Source organism: Pundamilia nyererei, unplaced genomic scaffold (assembly GCF_000239375.1).
Source record: "Pundamilia nyererei isolate P.nyererei 1_Seehausen unplaced genomic scaffold, PunNye1.0 scaffold00032, whole genome shotgun sequence".
NCBI lineage: Eukaryota > Metazoa > Chordata > Actinopteri > Cichliformes > Cichlidae > Pundamilia > Pundamilia nyererei.
The window spans coordinates 604,789-622,689 of record NW_005187433.1 but is presented as its reverse complement, the minus strand read 5'-3'; the positions used below and the strand labels follow the sequence as shown (position 1 = coordinate 622,689).

The 17,901-nt window shown below is 37.1% G+C and overlaps 2 protein-coding genes across 2 annotated transcripts in view; both read right to left on the bottom strand.

Moving 5' to 3' along the window:
• LOC102210214 (phospholipid-transporting ATPase ID-like) overlaps positions 1 to 10,599 on the bottom strand; it is a 12,308-nt gene extending 1,709 nt beyond the window's left edge. The window contains exons 1-23 of the mRNA XM_005729330.1: positions 10,545 to 10,599; positions 10,263 to 10,318; positions 9,905 to 10,018; positions 9,663 to 9,761; positions 9,454 to 9,515; positions 9,275 to 9,347; positions 9,103 to 9,173; positions 8,911 to 8,993; positions 6,886 to 7,044; positions 6,030 to 6,118; positions 5,722 to 5,915; positions 5,438 to 5,646; positions 5,299 to 5,342; positions 5,045 to 5,210; positions 4,540 to 4,728; positions 3,821 to 3,936; positions 3,565 to 3,729; positions 3,234 to 3,345; positions 3,001 to 3,106; positions 2,522 to 2,672; positions 1,411 to 1,594; positions 1,093 to 1,316; positions 203 to 286 (exon numbers count right to left, since the gene is read on the bottom strand). Coding sequence (XP_005729387.1) covers positions 203 to 286; positions 1,093 to 1,316; positions 1,411 to 1,594; positions 2,522 to 2,672; positions 3,001 to 3,106; positions 3,234 to 3,345; positions 3,565 to 3,729; positions 3,821 to 3,936; positions 4,540 to 4,728; positions 5,045 to 5,210; positions 5,299 to 5,342; positions 5,438 to 5,646; positions 5,722 to 5,915; positions 6,030 to 6,118; positions 6,886 to 7,044; positions 8,911 to 8,993; positions 9,103 to 9,173; positions 9,275 to 9,347; positions 9,454 to 9,515; positions 9,663 to 9,761; positions 9,905 to 10,018; positions 10,263 to 10,318; positions 10,545 to 10,599 — 2,805 coding nt within the window. The remainder of the gene's footprint in view (positions 1 to 202; positions 287 to 1,092; positions 1,317 to 1,410; positions 1,595 to 2,521; positions 2,673 to 3,000; positions 3,107 to 3,233; positions 3,346 to 3,564; positions 3,730 to 3,820; positions 3,937 to 4,539; positions 4,729 to 5,044; positions 5,211 to 5,298; positions 5,343 to 5,437; positions 5,647 to 5,721; positions 5,916 to 6,029; positions 6,119 to 6,885; positions 7,045 to 8,910; positions 8,994 to 9,102; positions 9,174 to 9,274; positions 9,348 to 9,453; positions 9,516 to 9,662; positions 9,762 to 9,904; positions 10,019 to 10,262; positions 10,319 to 10,544) is intronic.
• Positions 10,600 to 16,298: 5,699 nt separating this feature from the next.
• Positions 16,299 to 17,746, bottom strand: LOC106456160 (phospholipid-transporting ATPase ID-like). Its single transcript, XM_013909842.1, has 4 exons — positions 17,741 to 17,746; positions 17,003 to 17,141; positions 16,734 to 16,864; positions 16,299 to 16,547 (listed from the first exon to the last, which is right to left on the bottom strand). Exons 1-4 carry the CDS (start codon positions 17,744 to 17,746, stop codon positions 16,299 to 16,301), a joined length of 525 nt encoding a protein of 174 aa, XP_013765296.1.
• Positions 17,747 to 17,901: the final 155 nt, after the last annotated feature.

Sequence of the window (17,901 nt, the reverse complement as noted above, 5' to 3'; positions counted from 1 at the left end):
CAGGGCAGAGGTGCACCTCAGTGTGTGAGAAATGTTGAATAATTTTTTTGAAATAGTGTATATTTATGAATAAATGGTGTATTTAGGACCTGCTTAGTCTCTGGGCCCTGAGCGCTGATTCACTTGCTCCCCTCGTCCTTGTATGTGAAAGAAATTTAAGGTGGGATATTTAGACTTACCAGTCTTTGCTGGCTACACATACCTGTTCAAAGAGGCTCAAGCCGAGGACAGGAAGAGCTGTGTAAATTGTGTTGTAGAAGGTGATGAACCACTCGTCATACACAGTCTGTAGATAACCAGAATATGCATGAATGTAGCATTAAAGAAATTATATGAATTTACTTATATACATTTGTCCTGGAATTGTTGGTGAGGAACTGGTTTTCAGTCTGAGATAGAGATAAATCATTAAAAAAAGATCTCCCAGCACAAAAACTACAACAGTGTTTAGATAAATAATTAACACACCATGACTGACTACAGAGTTTTGCTTTTTGCTTGTGAAACGTTTAGTTTCAGCTCTACGTTTATTTATTTAAAATTCTCTCTATTTCTTTGTTTTTGTGTTGTTTTGGGTAAGTTTATATTATATGCAAATGGGAAACTTCTAAGGCTGAAAAGAAAGCCAATGCAACAAAGGGCCAAAAACTGTAGATCCTTGAAGCTGGGTCAAAAAAGTAAATTCCCATAGTGTACCTTATTAAAATGCATTACAGCATGGTGTTTACAGCCTGCATCCTCCTTCATGGCAACCATTCAGGATAGCCTGAGTTGTGATAATAATCACCCATTTAAATTATAGTCGGATAAATGATTTGCTGTGTCTGTGCAATGCAGCTATACAGTCCATGAATGCAGCTTGCTAAACAAGATGCTAGCATAAACCGATAACTGAGCACTCTAACCTGTGCAAAACAGGGCTTCAGCAGCCAATCAGCAACTGACCGGTATATCCATGTTTTTCTGCAGTCTGGCTGTCTGGCCTTTTTGTTATTTTGCTCATTTTTCTTCCTTACTATATTTCCTTCTGTTTTCTCAAACTGCATATAAACATTTACATTTCACTATACATTTACAATGCATATGTCTCACCTGTGCTGAGAAACCACAAAAGAAGGCGTACCAGAAATGCATAAGGGTAAAAGTGAAGTTCTTGTAAAAGAAATATCCAAGGAACTTGCACATGCGGATGTAGGACCAGCGACCATGCACCAGCAGGAGGCGCTGAAGGTAACGGAACTGTGCAAAGGAAAAGTCGCTGGACAGCACTGCCTGCATGCCTTCCTGTCCACTGATACCTACACCAATATGAGCAGCTGACACACAGAAAAGGAAGAAATAAAATGGCCAGGATCAATAACAGTAGCTACATATTTCCCAGCTGGTTAGTTGTAGCAAAAATACAGTTACCCTTTATCATGCTGACATCATTGGCTCCATCCCCAATAGCAAGAGTGACAGCCTGCTTGTATTTCTTGACCAGCTGAACCACTTGGGCCTTTTGCAAAGGAGTGACCCTGCAGCAAATCACTGTCTGACACATGCATGCTGTCCTCAGCAGCTCCAACCTCAAGTTCTTCTCCAGTGCAAAAGCCTGATGATGAAGAGAAGAAGGGATTACAGTAGTGCAATGAGGTCATCTGCCAAGCCTCCCTGGCACAACCTTATCACCTCAAAATGGACACCAAAAAGAAAGTCTCTTAAGGCAGGTAAATTTGAATAATCATTGTAGTATAAAAATATTAAATTCCAAAGTGTGTATGTTTAATGCCAGTTACATTTAAATTAACATTCTGGAAATTTCTCATTTTAATCACTTAAAAATAATTCTGTGAGTAGGTAGGTTTCAGATCTGGATGACTCGTTTTAATTACTTGCACACTTCAGAATTGGTGCAGTTTACTGCATTCTTAAACTACTGGTCTCAGAGCACACACACACACACACAACAGTGAATGTAACACGTTTGTCGTGCTGCGACTGGCTAAATCTGACTAAGGTTATACTACTGGCAAGCTGAAGTACCAAGTAGAAGTACCAGGATGAAGTAATTCTGAGCTTGTGTCATTCTAGCAGCAGCATCCTGTTTGTGGCTGACTTTACAGGACTACCCCCGCCACAACTCAGCCAGTGTATCACAACCTGTTCAGGATCAGGAGCATAACCAGACAATTTTTTGGCCAGCATTTTGTCCTGATATGTCTCCTATTAAACTTGCCTCTAACATGCTATTGGATGTGTTTATCAGAGGCAGCCACAACCGATGATCGCTGCTCAGCTGCAGGCTGCACTCATCCAGGCATGGAGAGCAATTTCTCAACAGAATCAGATACTTGAGCGGTCCATGTGCAGACAGGTGGCAGCTTATATCACAACCAGAATAAGTCATACCTCAAGTTAAGCACCTTCTATACACATATAAAATCTATTTCAAACATAACATTGGGTGATTAATACATGGAAGCACAAGTGAGACGGAACAACACAAGAAACAATTCTTGTGGCTTCAGCAGCTTCTTACCAAACTGTGCCCATTTATAATTAGGCCATATTCTCCATCCACCTTCTCATCCTGCACAGTCTCCATTTTCTCAACCCAAAACAGGCCTCCGCGGGATGTAGTCACAGATGGCTCCTCTGCTGCTTTTGGACACATTTTCCTTCGAGCATTCCTGAAAATATTTGGACAGAATAAACTATTTTAAATATATTTTAAAAAAGCTTAAAGTCTTACAACTCTTAACCCATCTTCTTCTTTTTCTTCATTACTATTATTTTTATCCTAAGTCAGATTTTTATGCAACTTATTTTTTTTATGTTAGAATTAGCTTATGATAGTTAGTTAAAAATAAGATGACAGTTTCTATTATTTTATGGGCTGTTTATTTGAAAGCACGGTAACAAAAAGCTTAAAATATGTGTCAGTTTGTTCATAATTAAATAATGGTCATAACTTTCTTAGTTATTTTAAGTTTAAGTTTAAATTTCTAATAGACTCACAGTAGCTCCTCTTTGACTCCTTCAGCAGTGTTTGCTGAAACAAAGAAGACATCCTTCATCTCCTCTCTTAGCATGTTACAGGAATAGCCAATGTTCTCTGCTGTCTCTGTTTCAAAAAAAATCTCAGTCACTTTGGTGTAATACATGTTTCTAACTGTATATCATATGGCAGTATTATTTATCCATTTTGAAATGAGTGGTTTAAATAGATTACACAGTATGTTGACACTGACCTTGCTTATCTCCAGTTAACACCCAGATTTTGATGTCAGCTTTAGCCAGTTGCTCAATGGTCTGTGGCACACCGTCTTGCAACTTGTCCTCCACAGCTGTCGCTCCCAACAACTAAAGCCACAAATGTAGTTATCATTTAAACTGATGCTGCAGAAAGTAAAGCAATGAAGCCATCCTTTGCTTTTGTTGCAAATGATAGTTAAAGATGCACATTTAACTGTAACTCTAGTGGAAAAATCAAGTATCATTTCTGCCAAAGTACTCACAGGCAATCAACCAGCAAACTGTGGTCGGTCTATCTAGCAACATGGCAAGGGTTTTTGGACTAACCATCATATCTTTCTCTATCTCTTCATAAAGTTCATCAAGTTTTTCTTCACGTTCCTCCATGGCGATGCTGGCCTCATGGTGGCGCTGTGTCCAATCTTTCATGTAGCTCTCATCTAAATCCTTGTAGGCCAAAGCCAGTGTACGGAGGCCATCACCTGCATACTCCTATTTTTGTTTGATAAATGAAATTAATTTAAAAAAAAAAATACTTCTGACTTTAGCTTCAAGCTGCTGGTATAAGTTTTGGATCGCTCACATTGAGGTGATTTGTGGTCAGCTTCATCAGTTTGTTACAGGAGGGGTCTAATCTTTCCAAGATGATGGTGTCTGCACCTTTGCAGTATAGAGTCAACTTCCCCTCTGGGCCACGCACTGTAAATGACACGGAAAGTTACAATTATGTTATTCAGAAATGTATCACAGGTAGGTACTGAGCAGCTGGTCCTAGGTTATAAAATAAAAAGTTGAATGGAGAGACAATATTTTTAAATTATATTTTTAATTATAATATTATGTAAATAGATCTTTAACCTCCTAAGACCCGGACTCTTCCACGGCATGCATTTTTAATTTCTCTTTGATATTTGGGCTGATTGGGGCCTGATAAATGTAAAAACAACGAATTAGCAGATTTATTTTTTTTTTCCAGACGGTTCTAAGAAAAATGAGAGCCACATATGAGGATATTCATTTAAAATTTCGATGGAACAGTAATAATAATAATAATGGATTGGATTTATATAGCGCTTATATAGTAGCAGTATAATGTACTGGTTAGTGGACATCAGGCCCTTGTAGAGCAGAATTGAGTATTTTGGTTTAAGTAACCCAAAATGTGATGTCCACATATGTGGACGGCAGGTCCTAGGAGGTTAATCGGAAAATTAATAAAATATTAAAGAAAATTAATAAATATCTTCTCTGTGATAAAAAGAAACTTTAGAAATTAAACATCTTGCTGCCCCTTTATCTCACCTATCACTGACATCCTCTTCCTCACATTATTGAAGTCCAGAACAGCCAGAAGTTCGTAGATGACTTGTTTGCCCATCTCTATGACTGTGATGGTTTCTGGTGTGCGTGATCGGAACACAAATCCAAAGTTTCTTGCAGCAGTCACCAGAGCGCCTTCATCAGGTGACTGAGCCTGATAATTGAGCTCTCCTACAACATAAACATTATAAACGATAGTGGTAAGTGAAAATGTGAAAATTGTGCATTTGAGGACTATAAAAGTCAATTTGTTGGGTTTTGTTTTGGGTTTTTTTATATGCCCTACACATATAATGGAGAAATTGTCCTTAAATAGTGATAGTGCCGATAAAAAAAAAAAGAAAAACAGTCACTCTGTATTATTTAAGACTAGGTTCTATTAAAAAAAACATTCAATTATCAGGACATTTGCTGCAAAGCAGTTCTGCTATCAACGGCTTTTAAAGAGTTTTATTAAATAAAAGATATCTTTTAGGGGACCCCTCACCCTCTTTCTTTTCCTCAGGCATGACAGTGTGACACAGGGATAACAAGCGGAAGAACTCCTGATTCTCAGGGTTTCCACTTCTCACCATCTCCACCAGACTGTGGTCATGAAAGCTGAACTTTGGATCAGCCAGATTGTTCCAGGAGAAGTCCACTCTCTCTGTCCTCTGCAAGAAAAGCCAAAACAACAAAGTTGGATCAATACTTTCTTTAAACAAAGTTCAAAAACAGAGTAATCATCTGTTTTCCTCTCACCTCTGTAATTTCCACTCTTTGTCCAGAGAAATCATAGAGGTCCCCTTAATAGAAGATAAATATACCTTAAAAATCACTTTTTCAACCAATGCTTGTTTCCGTTTGCCTCACAAATTTTTACTCAAGCAAAGCTGCTCACCGTAAGTTTTTCCATTAATGGAGCACTTGTTGAAAGTCATGATGTTCTGTGTCAGAGTGCCAGTCTTGTCACTGAAGATGTATTTAATCTGGCCTAGCTCCTCACTGAGTGTGGTGGTTCTTGCCTGAGCTGGAGTATCATTCTTGGGATAGTACATCTTCCTGTCCCAGTTTATGAAGAAGCTGTTTCCCAGACGAATGACTTCCATGCTAATATTGTAGCAAAAATTGGTCAGTTGGTCAAAACATGAAACAATTGTCAAGGTTTTCTGTGCTGAAACTTACCTGACGTAGAGAGAAATTGGTACCACTGTGTTAAGAACGATGACATAAGACCAGAAGGTGAGGAATGATGAGAGATGAGCATCAATGCCCGCTTCGCGAGGAAGAAACACAGTGAACAAAGAGCCCTCGCTTGCTTCCCAGAATGCATTTAAAATGGCCATAATGGCACACATAAATCCCAGGAAACCGAAGATCTGATAGAGTAAAGAGATCACAAATCTGCATGTGAGTAATTAATGTTTTTATGAACGTAATATATATTATGAGTCATCTTTAAAACAGTTAAAGGTACGTGTCTATAAACTCACACACAATACAAGGATATTCATCAGGTGATCAATGCTGGTCCGTTTGAATACTGACTTTCCGCTGTTCTGCATCAACTTAGTGTCAGGACCTGTAGAGGTTCATGTTGTCATGTTGAGTCACACTGGTGACAATACTGGTGTGACAGTTACAGTTTTTAGAAGTTTTACAGACTGTTTAGTAGTAGGAGAAAGTAGTAAAAGAAATACAGGGATTTTTTTGCTTTTACACAACACACTGTAGTAGACTTTAGTACAAGGAAGAGACCCTCACCTCTATAATAGAAACTGTGAAACCTCTAACAAATGTGTGAATTTGGTTGAAGCTGATTCTCAGAAAGACTTTTTGTGAGTCCCGTAATAACCTGTACCTCAAAAAGAGATGTGCCAATTGATAGATGTACTCACAAATTATTTCTGGACAAAACAGTAACTGAGATGGCAGTTAGTGCGACACATTAAAGATAATTCTTCTATAGTCTGATTGGTTAGAAGGAAGATTCAGAGGTTAAATTCTTTCCAAATTAAATTCCTAATTTAGCTAATAAATTGTGCTAAAAACAACAACAACAGAAAATAGCATTTTATATAGGTCCACTACAACTGGTTTTACAATGCAGGTGAATATAAATAGTTAGGCTATTTCACTTTCAAAAGCTGGACACTTTAACAAGTCTAATGTGTAACACATGCACCCTTTGGATGCCCTCGCACACTTTACTCAAGAGGCCCATCCATCCTCTACTTTACTGTGTGTATTTACATTATTATCAGAGTAAATCATAAAGGTTAAATCCAAAAAGAATCTTGTCCATTGCAAACTGTACACAACTGCAGTACTACTAGCGAGCTAGCATACCTCCAAAAATTACCAAACCGAAGCACCACTCAGTGTTCCTGAGAGTGCAGCCTCTGAGCAGCATTTTGTCATTGTCCAAAGCATAGATGTCATCGTTCATTGTCAGGGTCCCTTTGAACTTATCCAGACGGTTGTTGGGAGGTTCACATCGCACTTCACCTGAGAAACAGAGGTGTCAGCAACAGATTTTGGATTAAAGTTCCCAGGTTTCAAGGGAATAAGCTCACATATAGCTCCACGTCCTTAAGTCTAGCTGTTTGCAGAAATTAAAAAAATACTCAAAATAAATACATTCACAGAATACAATTCAAATTCAATGTGTCAATCTTTTAAGTTCTCTAACATAATTTTTGGGTCATTTTGAATGTGATGGGAGCAACTTGCATGGGCCTCATAGGGCAGGAAAAAGTGTGACATACTAGCTAGGGCACCAATGGTTGGAAAGGCCCTTGCAAGCCTGGAATAAAATGTCTGCTTTAGTTTGAATTTCTTCCTTTTATTTCTGTTGTAATTCATTTGCCTGGTCAAAAAGATCCACCCCTTCTTCTTTACAGCACAGGTAATTATTAGTCTATGTACAGTAGGTTACTGTTAAAGGACATTGTGAGTGATAGCTTTCCTCATAAAAGTATATTTAGAGTATCAAGAAAGAAATAAAAGAATGAATAAGGAGAGTAGAGAAGTCAGCATTTATTTAAAAAAAGGTGAGCTGGTAAGCAAGATAAACTACACTCAAACTATTCCACTTTGAAGCCATGCAGTATGAGGTTTAGCATCCTGCTAAAATATGCAAAGCATATCATTTGAAAAAGACACAATCTGGATGGGATGTTGTTTTAAAACCTGGTTATACCTTTTATCCTCAGTGGTGCCTTTCCTGATGTGCAGCTGCCAATTTCCCATTCACTAATGTACCTCTATCCGACTTGATACAGTATGCAGTAATTGTATTTGCTGCTGAACAAGCACTCTCCTCTTTAATACAGAAGATGGGGCTTTATTTTTCAAACATAACTTGAAAATTCATTTGAATTTGGCCACAGAAAAAGCAATTTCTGAAAATGTTCCTGAGCTTGTGCAGTAATTTCATTGACAGAACCATGCCTGATTTTAATGCAGTGCTACTAATATTAGTAAATATTCATGAAATTGTAAAAAGTCTCAATTTAAAAATTTGATCTGTTTTTATTCTGTCTCGTGGGTATTTCTGAGGTGTGTTATAAGTTTGTTATATGACAAATCATAGTCATTGTTCTGTAAGTAATTGCATCTACGTGTCAGTAAATGTGTTTTTTTCCTGATCTTCTCATGGCAAAGCCTGCTATCTAGTGGAAGGTCCATTTCTCTGTGTCTCTGACAATTCCTGCATCTATTACTCTTGACAAGGCATAATGGGTAAGTGTGGTGAATTTGATTGATTGATCTCACTTATTAGTACCTTGTTCAGTGAAGGGATGACTTTCTTTTGTGTTTAAAAAGTTTGTTACATTACTAGTGTAAGCTAGCTGTTGGTGCTTTGTTTAGCCTGTTAGCATGAAACATACCAGCGTATGGTGTTAGCTGTATTTCTAGACATGTGATGCCAGTGTATTGTTGATGTTGAGATTGTGTAGTGGCTGTTTACTCACGACAACAATGTTGAATGTACCATTTGTGTATTTGTATGGAGACTAAATACACCGCACTCTATTTCTGTTATTACAGTTTTACAAAAGAATGAAAGAATTTACAAATGGCGCAAATCAGTAAAGCCCTGAAGAATGTGACACAGTCTCCTAAGTGTTCACTGAAGCCATTTAATGTTTAGCTTTCTGCATAAGTTGGATAGAGACATTCAGCTGAGGGCAGAAGAATTTTGTTGCATCGTGATAATGCATATCATTGTATATTTTTGCACAGTGTCATCCCTTTTTTGAAATTGGGATTTTATAGACATAGCCTCAAAAACATTATTTACAGGAATGTACTGTAAAAATTTCATTCAAGAGTATTTTTTCTGTTGTTTCTGTTTCTGTATCTTCTCACCATTAAAGGCAGCGAGTGCCTCAATGTTGTCTTCCAACTCTCCGGTTGCAGTCAGAGCCTGTTTCACCTTCAGATTGGTTTCTCTGGGGGAGACCAAGAGGACATGAAAAAGGTAAGGGAAATGTAAGGCATTGTTAGAAATTAGCCATTATGCTAACATACACAGGTTTTTGCACAGTACTCCACACTCACCCATCTAATTCAGCTGTTTCCACATAAACTAAATTAAGGGGCTCACTGCTAGACAGCAACAGAAGGTCTGCCTAAGAAATAAAAGCAATAAGTACGGTCCAGTAGATTGAAGCTTTTGAATTTAATTGCTTTCACTTTCTTCAAATCTTTGCTATAGCCTCCCAAAACTTACTGTGACAAACTCATTATTCTCCAGTTTGACTATGTCCCCAACCTGAACATTCATCCATTTTTCATTTTTTAGTCTGTTGGGAAAAGGAACAAAGACATAAAACAGAAATGAATCCAAACACTGCATAATTCTTCACACAAAAGTTGTTCTTTTTTTCATTTGGGTTTCCAAAGACTTACTGGCCATCCATGAGGACGTCCACCTTTCGGTTATTCACTTGTCTGTCACATTTGTGTCTGTTCTGCTCAGTTGATACAAGAGAAAACATTGTTTGCTTACAAATCAGATTTTAGTTCCTTATTTTTTCTTTTCCCTAATATTGAGTGAGATTCTTTTTTAGTTAAATACGATTTTAATTCTGTTTCCAATTTTTATAATTTCTGCTTACTATGTCATCATTGGCATCCTTGACTGCCGATATTGACAGCACAAAAACCAAAGGGACGGCTGTGGTGAACCACGACAAAGAGGAGATTTGTGGGATTAACTGTGGGCACACACACACATACACTATTTTAGTACAATGATCATTTAGCTTGATCATCTGCAAGCTAAATAAACTTAAATTGCATTACTTATGGACATTTTATAATGTTTGCACAATAAGCAGAGATGGTTCTGTAGAGATACCTGAAGGATAAGAAGGAAGAGGAAGTAGGCATTAGCAAGTCTTCTGAACTGCTCAAATAAATTAAGCGGCAGGAAGGTGAAGATGCTGTATTTGGAGGTCCTGATGGCATTGTTCTAAAGTAGAGGAAATTTCCAGATATCAGTCTCTGAGATGTATGTAATTTTCAAAACAAAATAACCCAAAAAAAACCAAAAAACCCCTCAAAGATACATTTGTGATTGACAGCATTTAAGTATGTCTGTAAATGTTGCAGTGAAGTAGCAATCTGTGCTTTCGATCTCAGTACGACTTTCAAACAGTCTCTTATATCCATGGTATTTAATGAATATTCATAATAAGATTTGTTTTTATACTTACAGCATAGCCATGAGATAAATTGAAAGATCTGTCATTAGCTCTTAAACGTCTCTCCTCTGTGAAAATCAAATATGGAGAGCGAGAGTTTACAATAAGTTAAAGGAGCGCTAAGAAAAAAAAAGTCTACTCTGAAAAAAATGTTTACTCCAATTCATACTTAAAACTTAAATTTACAAAAGTTTCAAAACCCAGTAGTCCAGGAATATTTTCAAACAAGAAAACCCTGATAAACATAACAGTTATTCAGCGCATAGCAGAAATTCTGCATGCATCAGAGCTTACCTTCGCTTTTCCCTTTTCCACGTACCCGGTTAAAGCGTGACACTACAGATCCCATCTTTATCTCAGTATTTCCATGTTTTACAACCTAGGGAAAGCATGCATGTGTTTTTATGACAGTGACCTATGTAGCTAGGCAAACAGTTGTTCCTTTGTGGCTTACATATATCGAAAAAGCAAGTGAAAGGAGAAACTTGCAAAAGCAAGAGGGAATCAGTTAATATATGGAAGGCCATGTTTGAGTAGAATTGTGATTCACTGTAAAAAAAAAAAAATGAAAGAAAACCAACCTTAAAAGCTCTGACAGCTTAATAAAAGCTTAAAGTTTTACATGCAATATGTTCAATTCCTTATTTTTCTTTTTCTCTTTTGTTGATATATTGAGTAGCCACTGACTGATGACAGACACTATTCTTTCACCAAAACAGTGCTGATGATGGTAGTAAACAACTACTATCATCTACATACTATATCTATCTATCTATACTTTATTTATTACTACTAAATAGAACTATATAGATATAGGGTAAAAAGATTTGAAAATTAGACAGAGTAAATACAAAATGCAATTTTTAAAATGATGACCCTTCCCAGAAGTGGGCATCCTAGCAAAATTCCTTAGAGATTGCATGAAGCCACAGACAAATCCAGAAAAATACATTTAAGAACTGCAGGCCTGACCTGCTTCAGTTAAGGTCAATGTTCATGATTCAACAACAAGAGACAAGGGACAAAAATGGCATCTATGGTAGAGCTCCAAGGTTAAAAACATTGCCGACCAAAAACAACACAAAGACTTGTCCCAAACCTGCCAAAAACATCTTGACAATCTTCAAGACTTTTGGGAAAACATTTAGTGGACTTACTTGAAAAATATATCCTGTTACATCTGGCGTAAAACTAACAAAGCATTTCATAAAAAGAACATCACACCAACAGTCACATATTGCTGTGGTGGTAGCATGATGGTCTGTGGCTGCTTTTGCTGTTATCTAGGCTGTTGAACCTGGACAACTTGCTGTAACAGATGGAAGTATTAGTTCTGCATTCTACTAGAAAAAAATGTTAATGAGGGAGAATATAGCCATAAGTTTGTGCCATGAAGTTCAAGCACACTCAAAATGCTCAAAAACCCTCCAATATGTATGAATTAAAACAATTCTGTAAAGAAGAGTGAGCCAAAATTCCTCCCCAGCCACGTGAAAGACTCATTCTCAGATATTACAAATACTTGATTGCAGTTCTTGCTGACAAGGGTGGCACAACCTGGTGTTATGATTAGGGGGCAATTACTTTTGCAACATAGGCTAGCTTACCTTAATAAATAAAATCATCATTTAAAAACTCCATTTGCATTCTCAGTTATCCTAGTCTAACATAAAAAAATTATTCTGTGACAAATGTGCAAAAAAAAAATTAAGAAGGAGGCAAATACATTTCACTGCACTGTACACCCACTCTCCAGACTTTGTGTTACTAAGCTATAAAGACATAAAACCACTCCTGTTTTAACCGTTTGTGCCAGTCAACCAGGTTTGTTTATCACCCTTAAGTGTTCATTATAACATACAAGTACTGTTTGTATTTTTCATCATGTTTTCTTTTTGCAAAGTAAAGTTCTGAATAGAAAAAGTGAGAATAGGAAATGTTGACAGTGAAATCAATAGCAATTTAACAGTAATGAAGTGAGTCAGTGGTTAGACACTAACCTCTAATGCTACCTAATACATTTATGGAATCTTCAAGCATAAAAAGAAGCCAACAAACTGTGTTAAGTTTCATTTAATATTTCTTCACTCACAATAATATTAAATCGGTCCAAACTATTGTGAATCTGACCTGGCCGGAAATCTAGGTCAGACTTCAAGGGTTCAAATTGTGAGCTTGTTTGTGATTATTATTAATGACATTCAGGATATCAAACACACTTCCACGGTCTGAAGTGAAAATCAGCCACATACCTTAACAAAATTATGATTTCCTCTGTCCTCAAAGTCCTGCTCACACACAAGCACAGGCTGGGGAAAAAAAGAGGTTTTTAAGATTTTAAAGTTTCCTTTTATTTCCGCCTTTGACAAAGTTAACCCACGCTAGGTACCAATCCAGGTACCCAGTGGTGGGAGAGGTGCCTACAGTAGAGATTTCAGGTTCATCCAGGAAGAACTGGGCTGGGATACCCCTCCACCTAGCAACTCAGAGCTTGTTTGAACAGTGCAGTGATCTTTGGACCTCGATGGCGACTCAGTGTAGGATGTAGGTGCAGTAAAACAGCAATAACTGGGAAGAAATTCAGCCAATCAAAGGTAGCATTATGGTTGCGACCTGGGCGGTCATGTAACACACCCCGTGCCAGATGCGCATGCTCAAATTGAGCAGTTGAATTAAATTCAGGTCACGTTTTGACTCATTCATAAGCATGAAAAAATCATGTATCGTTATACTGATTGTCACCAAATATGGAGCTTGCTGACATTTACCGGTCTGATCTCAAAATAATGGAAAGGCATATCATAGATAAGTTATTTTATTTGTCAAGATTAAAAGGAAGTCTGTGAGGAAAGATACTATCTGCTCTGTGTCCCATTAGAATTTAGTAACTGTTGGAGCACAATACAGAATTAGCAGTAATGACAGTAAAACTGAAGGGCCAGTTTATTGATAGAGGCCATTAGCTGGTCCAATGTGGTCTAAACTTGTGAATACAGTGCATAAAGCAAACTGTGTTGATCTACAACAGCAGAATGTGAAGTATCAGAAAGAAGGCTGAGCTTTATAATCTAACACTTCCCAAAAAAGAGGATGAAACCACACGTGAGACAGATGGTGGTAGAGCTGATTTATTGGAAACCCCAGGAGCAGAGGGATGATTCACAACAGGTAAATGTTCTGTCCTGTTTGAAGCCACTGAAGATACAGTCAGGAACTGTAACAACCTCTTGAACATTTTCAGCAAATAAAATGCTTTGGTCTTGATTGATAAAGGCAGTAAAAAATCACCCAGGTGAGAAAGTAAATTTTGAAGGGCTCTACTGGCAAACTGTTTCAGCAAAGAGGAAGCTCACACATACACTATCGCAGCCCCACCAATGCTTCTGTTTTTCATAAACAAATGTATTGCAGCTCAGGTGACTAATGATGATCAACTGGAACTAAAAAGTGCAACTTGTCACTCAGAGTATGAGCAAAGTCTTAACTTGATGAAGAAAATGGGTAAAGCCATCCTGACGCATGGGCCAATGGATTAACAGCTGTAAATGATAGTCATTTAGGCCTAATCGAAATCTGCTAGCCTGGATTACAAATGATGGATATATCCTTTTTTAGACACATTTTCCAGATTTGTAACTGACAAAATACACAACTGACTTGTTGTTTTGGAAGTGTTTCTTTACACCTTTAGTTCCTGTTTTTAAAGATGGGGTTATGAAAAGGTAAAAAAAAAAAACAGTTACAGAGATAAGACCAATGACTGGCTGTACACTGTGAACACTGTGAATGTTGTAGTATCAGGTTAAGTCACACATTCATGAAGGACTGAATGTTATTATTAACAAAGAATAACAGCACACACACACACACACAAAAATCCTCATGCAAATAACCACAGTGTGTCAACTATACATGTTAAAATGAAGGGGGGAAGGGAAAAACAGATTTTCAACTGGAAGCAAAATCCAAAGTTTCTCATTTTTGCTCTTTACAGTTCACCATATAGGACATAAAGCAACCAATAAAGGCAAAAGAAATGTGTGTGCTGTGCTGTGTGAGGCACGAGTAATGTATTTTGGAATATGGGAAAATGTAAGAAAGGAGGACCATTACTTGTTTAAAATTGTGTTGTTGTCAAGCAAAAAGGTAATAACAAAAAACTAGCTGAAAAGTGACCCTTTAAAATTGGAAGAATGGACTGATGTAATCGAGGACATATATATAATGGAGAAAATGACCTACACTTTGAGACTGAAATCTGACAAACACCGAAAACAGTGGACAAAATGGATAGCTTAAAAGACTCACTCAGCCCCATAGAGCAGGGACCTCTCCTCGTTGTTGTTGGTTTTTTTTGTTGTTGTTTTTTTCCCTTTTCCCCTCTTCCACAGATTGGGTGTTCTTTATTTTTTTTTTTTTTGGTTTGTTTCTTTTGTGTGGTTTTTTTCGTGTTTTTGTTTGCATGTACTACAAAATTGGAAAAAGTACAAAAGAAAAAGTAAAAAGAAAAAAGAAAAAAGAAAAAAGAAATGTGTGTGCAGCACACAAACTCATTGCAGTTGTGTGTTTTGTATACGTTTTTGTATGTTTTTCTCAGAATGATTGTTACACTACTGTATGAAGCCATGTTGTCTAAGGTGATCAGCCACTCACCATACACACACACTATCAACAAGGGGCACTTTGATGCATAGAGCAGGATACTATAATTTTTTTTTTTTTTTTTTTTACCTCTTAAGCCCCAAGGGGGTTTCTGAGCTTCCTGCTCGAAAATGTAATGCCCAAATTTAATTGATTATTTCTCTGCAATTACAAACTCTGTCCTTATAATCTTGGTATCAAAATAAAGCTAACACTTGTGAGATTTCATCAGAGGTGTAAATATTGAAGCAGATATTACTGCGTCAAGGTTACTGAGACTGAAACACAGAAAAAGTAAGTATATTTTATCCTCGCCTAATTTTTAATTTTAATTTTTAGGATATAACCCTTTTAAAAATATGCCTCAGATCACCTGTGCAAAGACTTATGTTTCTAAAGTGAAACAGTGAAAAATTACAGCCCTGTCAATACATGAATATCCAGATGTTGTACAAAAATGTCCAATTTTGGCACACAATTGGACACCGTACCAGTTGAATTTTTTAGGTATTAAAGAGCAGAAATTAATAAATTTTATTAACAGGCCTAAAAATGCTTTCTTTTAAATATATTTTTGAAGAATTAACCGCACATTTACATGGTAATGGCCCTTTTCTGCGGTGCGCATGAAGCATTTAATTGGTCTCTGGCCCTTTAAACTCCAAGGGGCTGTAACTTTGGTTTCTTTTGGTCAATTTGCATGATTGACACCTCTTTTTAATCGTTTTAGCCAATAGAATCAAAGTAACGATCCCACATTCACGTGACTTCAACCAATCAGACGTTGCAATGCCAAAACCCACGTGGGCCCAAATTTGCTGCATGTGGCGTCTGTCCAGTCACGTGTCTATAGGTGGGTCTAAAATGGCGGTTGTTGATGGAAAACGGCTCTGATGCGGCTAGGTAGGTGTGGTAACTTCTGATGATCACGTGGCTACTGGCTACCAGCGAAAATAATGGAGGAAATCGGGATGGTAAGCCAATCTGTGTCTTAGTGCATTTTCGCCGCTATGTTTTTTTGTGGTCTTCTTTTGCGGCTCATTCAGTGAATTTTGGTCTGATTGTCCACACATGTCTGGACTTATATTTCTCACCCCGTGTTATAACCGATTAAACGTGATCTCTTTTTTGCCCCGGTACCGGGGGCGTGGGGCTTACGTGGTTAAACCTGTTTAAATTTTAGGTTTTGTTTTTTTTTGTTTGTTTGTTTTTTTTGTTTTTTTATAACGACTCAGCATTTTACATAAAAACTTATTCACACATTGTAAGACACCATTAGTTTTTATGCTGACTCTGGAAACCACCATATATTTTAAGTTTACCCTGTTTTGTTTGTCTTCAGTGTCAGGTTGGCTCGAAAATTATGAAGTTATGTCGTCTTTCAGTATCTGTGTACTGTGTACCAGGCTAAGGACTCTGTGGCTCCTCAGCAATAGTGCGGTAGTGCTGTGGCTGATTTTGAAATATGGAAGAGTCTGTCTGGGTGAACAGAGCTGTCATCTTTAGGGGGCGTTTTATCAGGAATTTTCTAGATGTTACCAGATCACCGTAGCCCTGGGAGTGAGAGAAGGCGTAGCCTGATCGAGTACTACGCCTTCTCCGTAGACGACGAGGTGCAGGTGCAGTCAACTCCTCTGTACGCATCTTATACCTCACCTAGAAAAAAGAAATATGGGCTTGTTTTGTTTGGGGGGTTTTTATGCAAACTTTTTTTTACTATGGATACATTGATTCAAACTCAGTTAAATTACATGCTACTTTATAGTGCACAAGGTGCATAGAAGACAAGAAAGTCTTAGATGCTTTATGTGTTCAGTTTAGTTTTTTCTTTTCTTTTTTTACCTTGTCATTAATGGTAGGACAAAGCTGTATAAAAATGAAGCGGAAAGCTACAACAGGCAGGATACAGAGGAGGAACGTCAGGAATATGGTGAGCCACACATTAGGCTGGTTCAAAGTGTTTCTTGCTGCGCCTAAAATCCAAAAAGGACACAATCACATGAGTCACATACTCAGGTCTTCTTTAAAGTACCAACATTTTAGAATAGAAAAAAACTTCAAAAAGTTAACATTAAAGTGGCCTCTATACTAAATGCAGTAAATGTACTTACCAAATAAGGGGAAAGAAGACGGGAAGACATAAAACATGCCATTGCTGTACATGGTGACTGAGATGGCAAAGTAGCCTATCGTGCTTAACCACACAAAAAAATGGTTCACTGCTGTCCAGTAATAGGTGTCAAGAGACAGCTGAAAAGTGGAAGATTATTGTTATTATTATTATTACTACTACTACTACTACTACTGTTGTAGTACTGTACTATTACTAATTTATTGTTAGTGTCCTGGTGCACAATTAAAATGACTGGCTGAGATGGAATGGAAGTCTATCTGTTACAACAGACTAATATACTGCATAAGTATGGGGCGCCGTTTGTAAAGTGAAACATGCTGAAATTAACGGCAACATTTTTCCACATTTAGCTCAAAACCTTACAAAAACATGTTTTTTCAAGTAATTTTTTACAACATTTAGTAAAATATTTGTAACTTTTCATCAAATGTTAAATATTAAATGTAAATGTTAAATATTAAATCTAAATATTATATTTAAATCTAAATGTTAAATGTTAAATCTAAATGTTAAATCTAAATATTATATTTAAATCTGAATGTTAAATGTTAAATCTAAATGTTACAGAAAACTAAATATTTAGGCTACCATGCAAATTTATTGTACGGATCAACGGAAATACCAAAATAAAAGCTTCCTGAAAACCTCGGTCCAAAATTGTGTCTGCTCTCCCACTCACTTCTCCCCGCCATGTGCTGCTTCACTTCTTGCCTACGACCATGTCCAGCGATTTTGCTGGACATTAGACCACAAAACAATGCGCATTTTATATTTCTCATTGTTTTTTCCATAATTTAGTTACTGTGTCGAAGTTTGGGGGAATACATATGAGAATACTATAAAACCTATAAACTTATTACAGAAGAAAGTGATACG

Excerpts from the sequence above, each read along its gene's own strand:
- LOC106456160 (XM_013909842.1), bottom strand. Across the intron at positions 16,865-17,002 it reads GTCTTCTTTCCCCTTATTTG|GCGCAGCAAGAAACACTTTG; the intron begins GTAAGTACATTT and ends TTTGGATTTTAG. Across the intron at positions 16,548-16,733 it reads GTCCTACCATTAATGACAAG|GTGAGGTATAAGATGCGTAC; the intron begins GTAAAAAAAGAA and ends TCTTTTTTCTAG.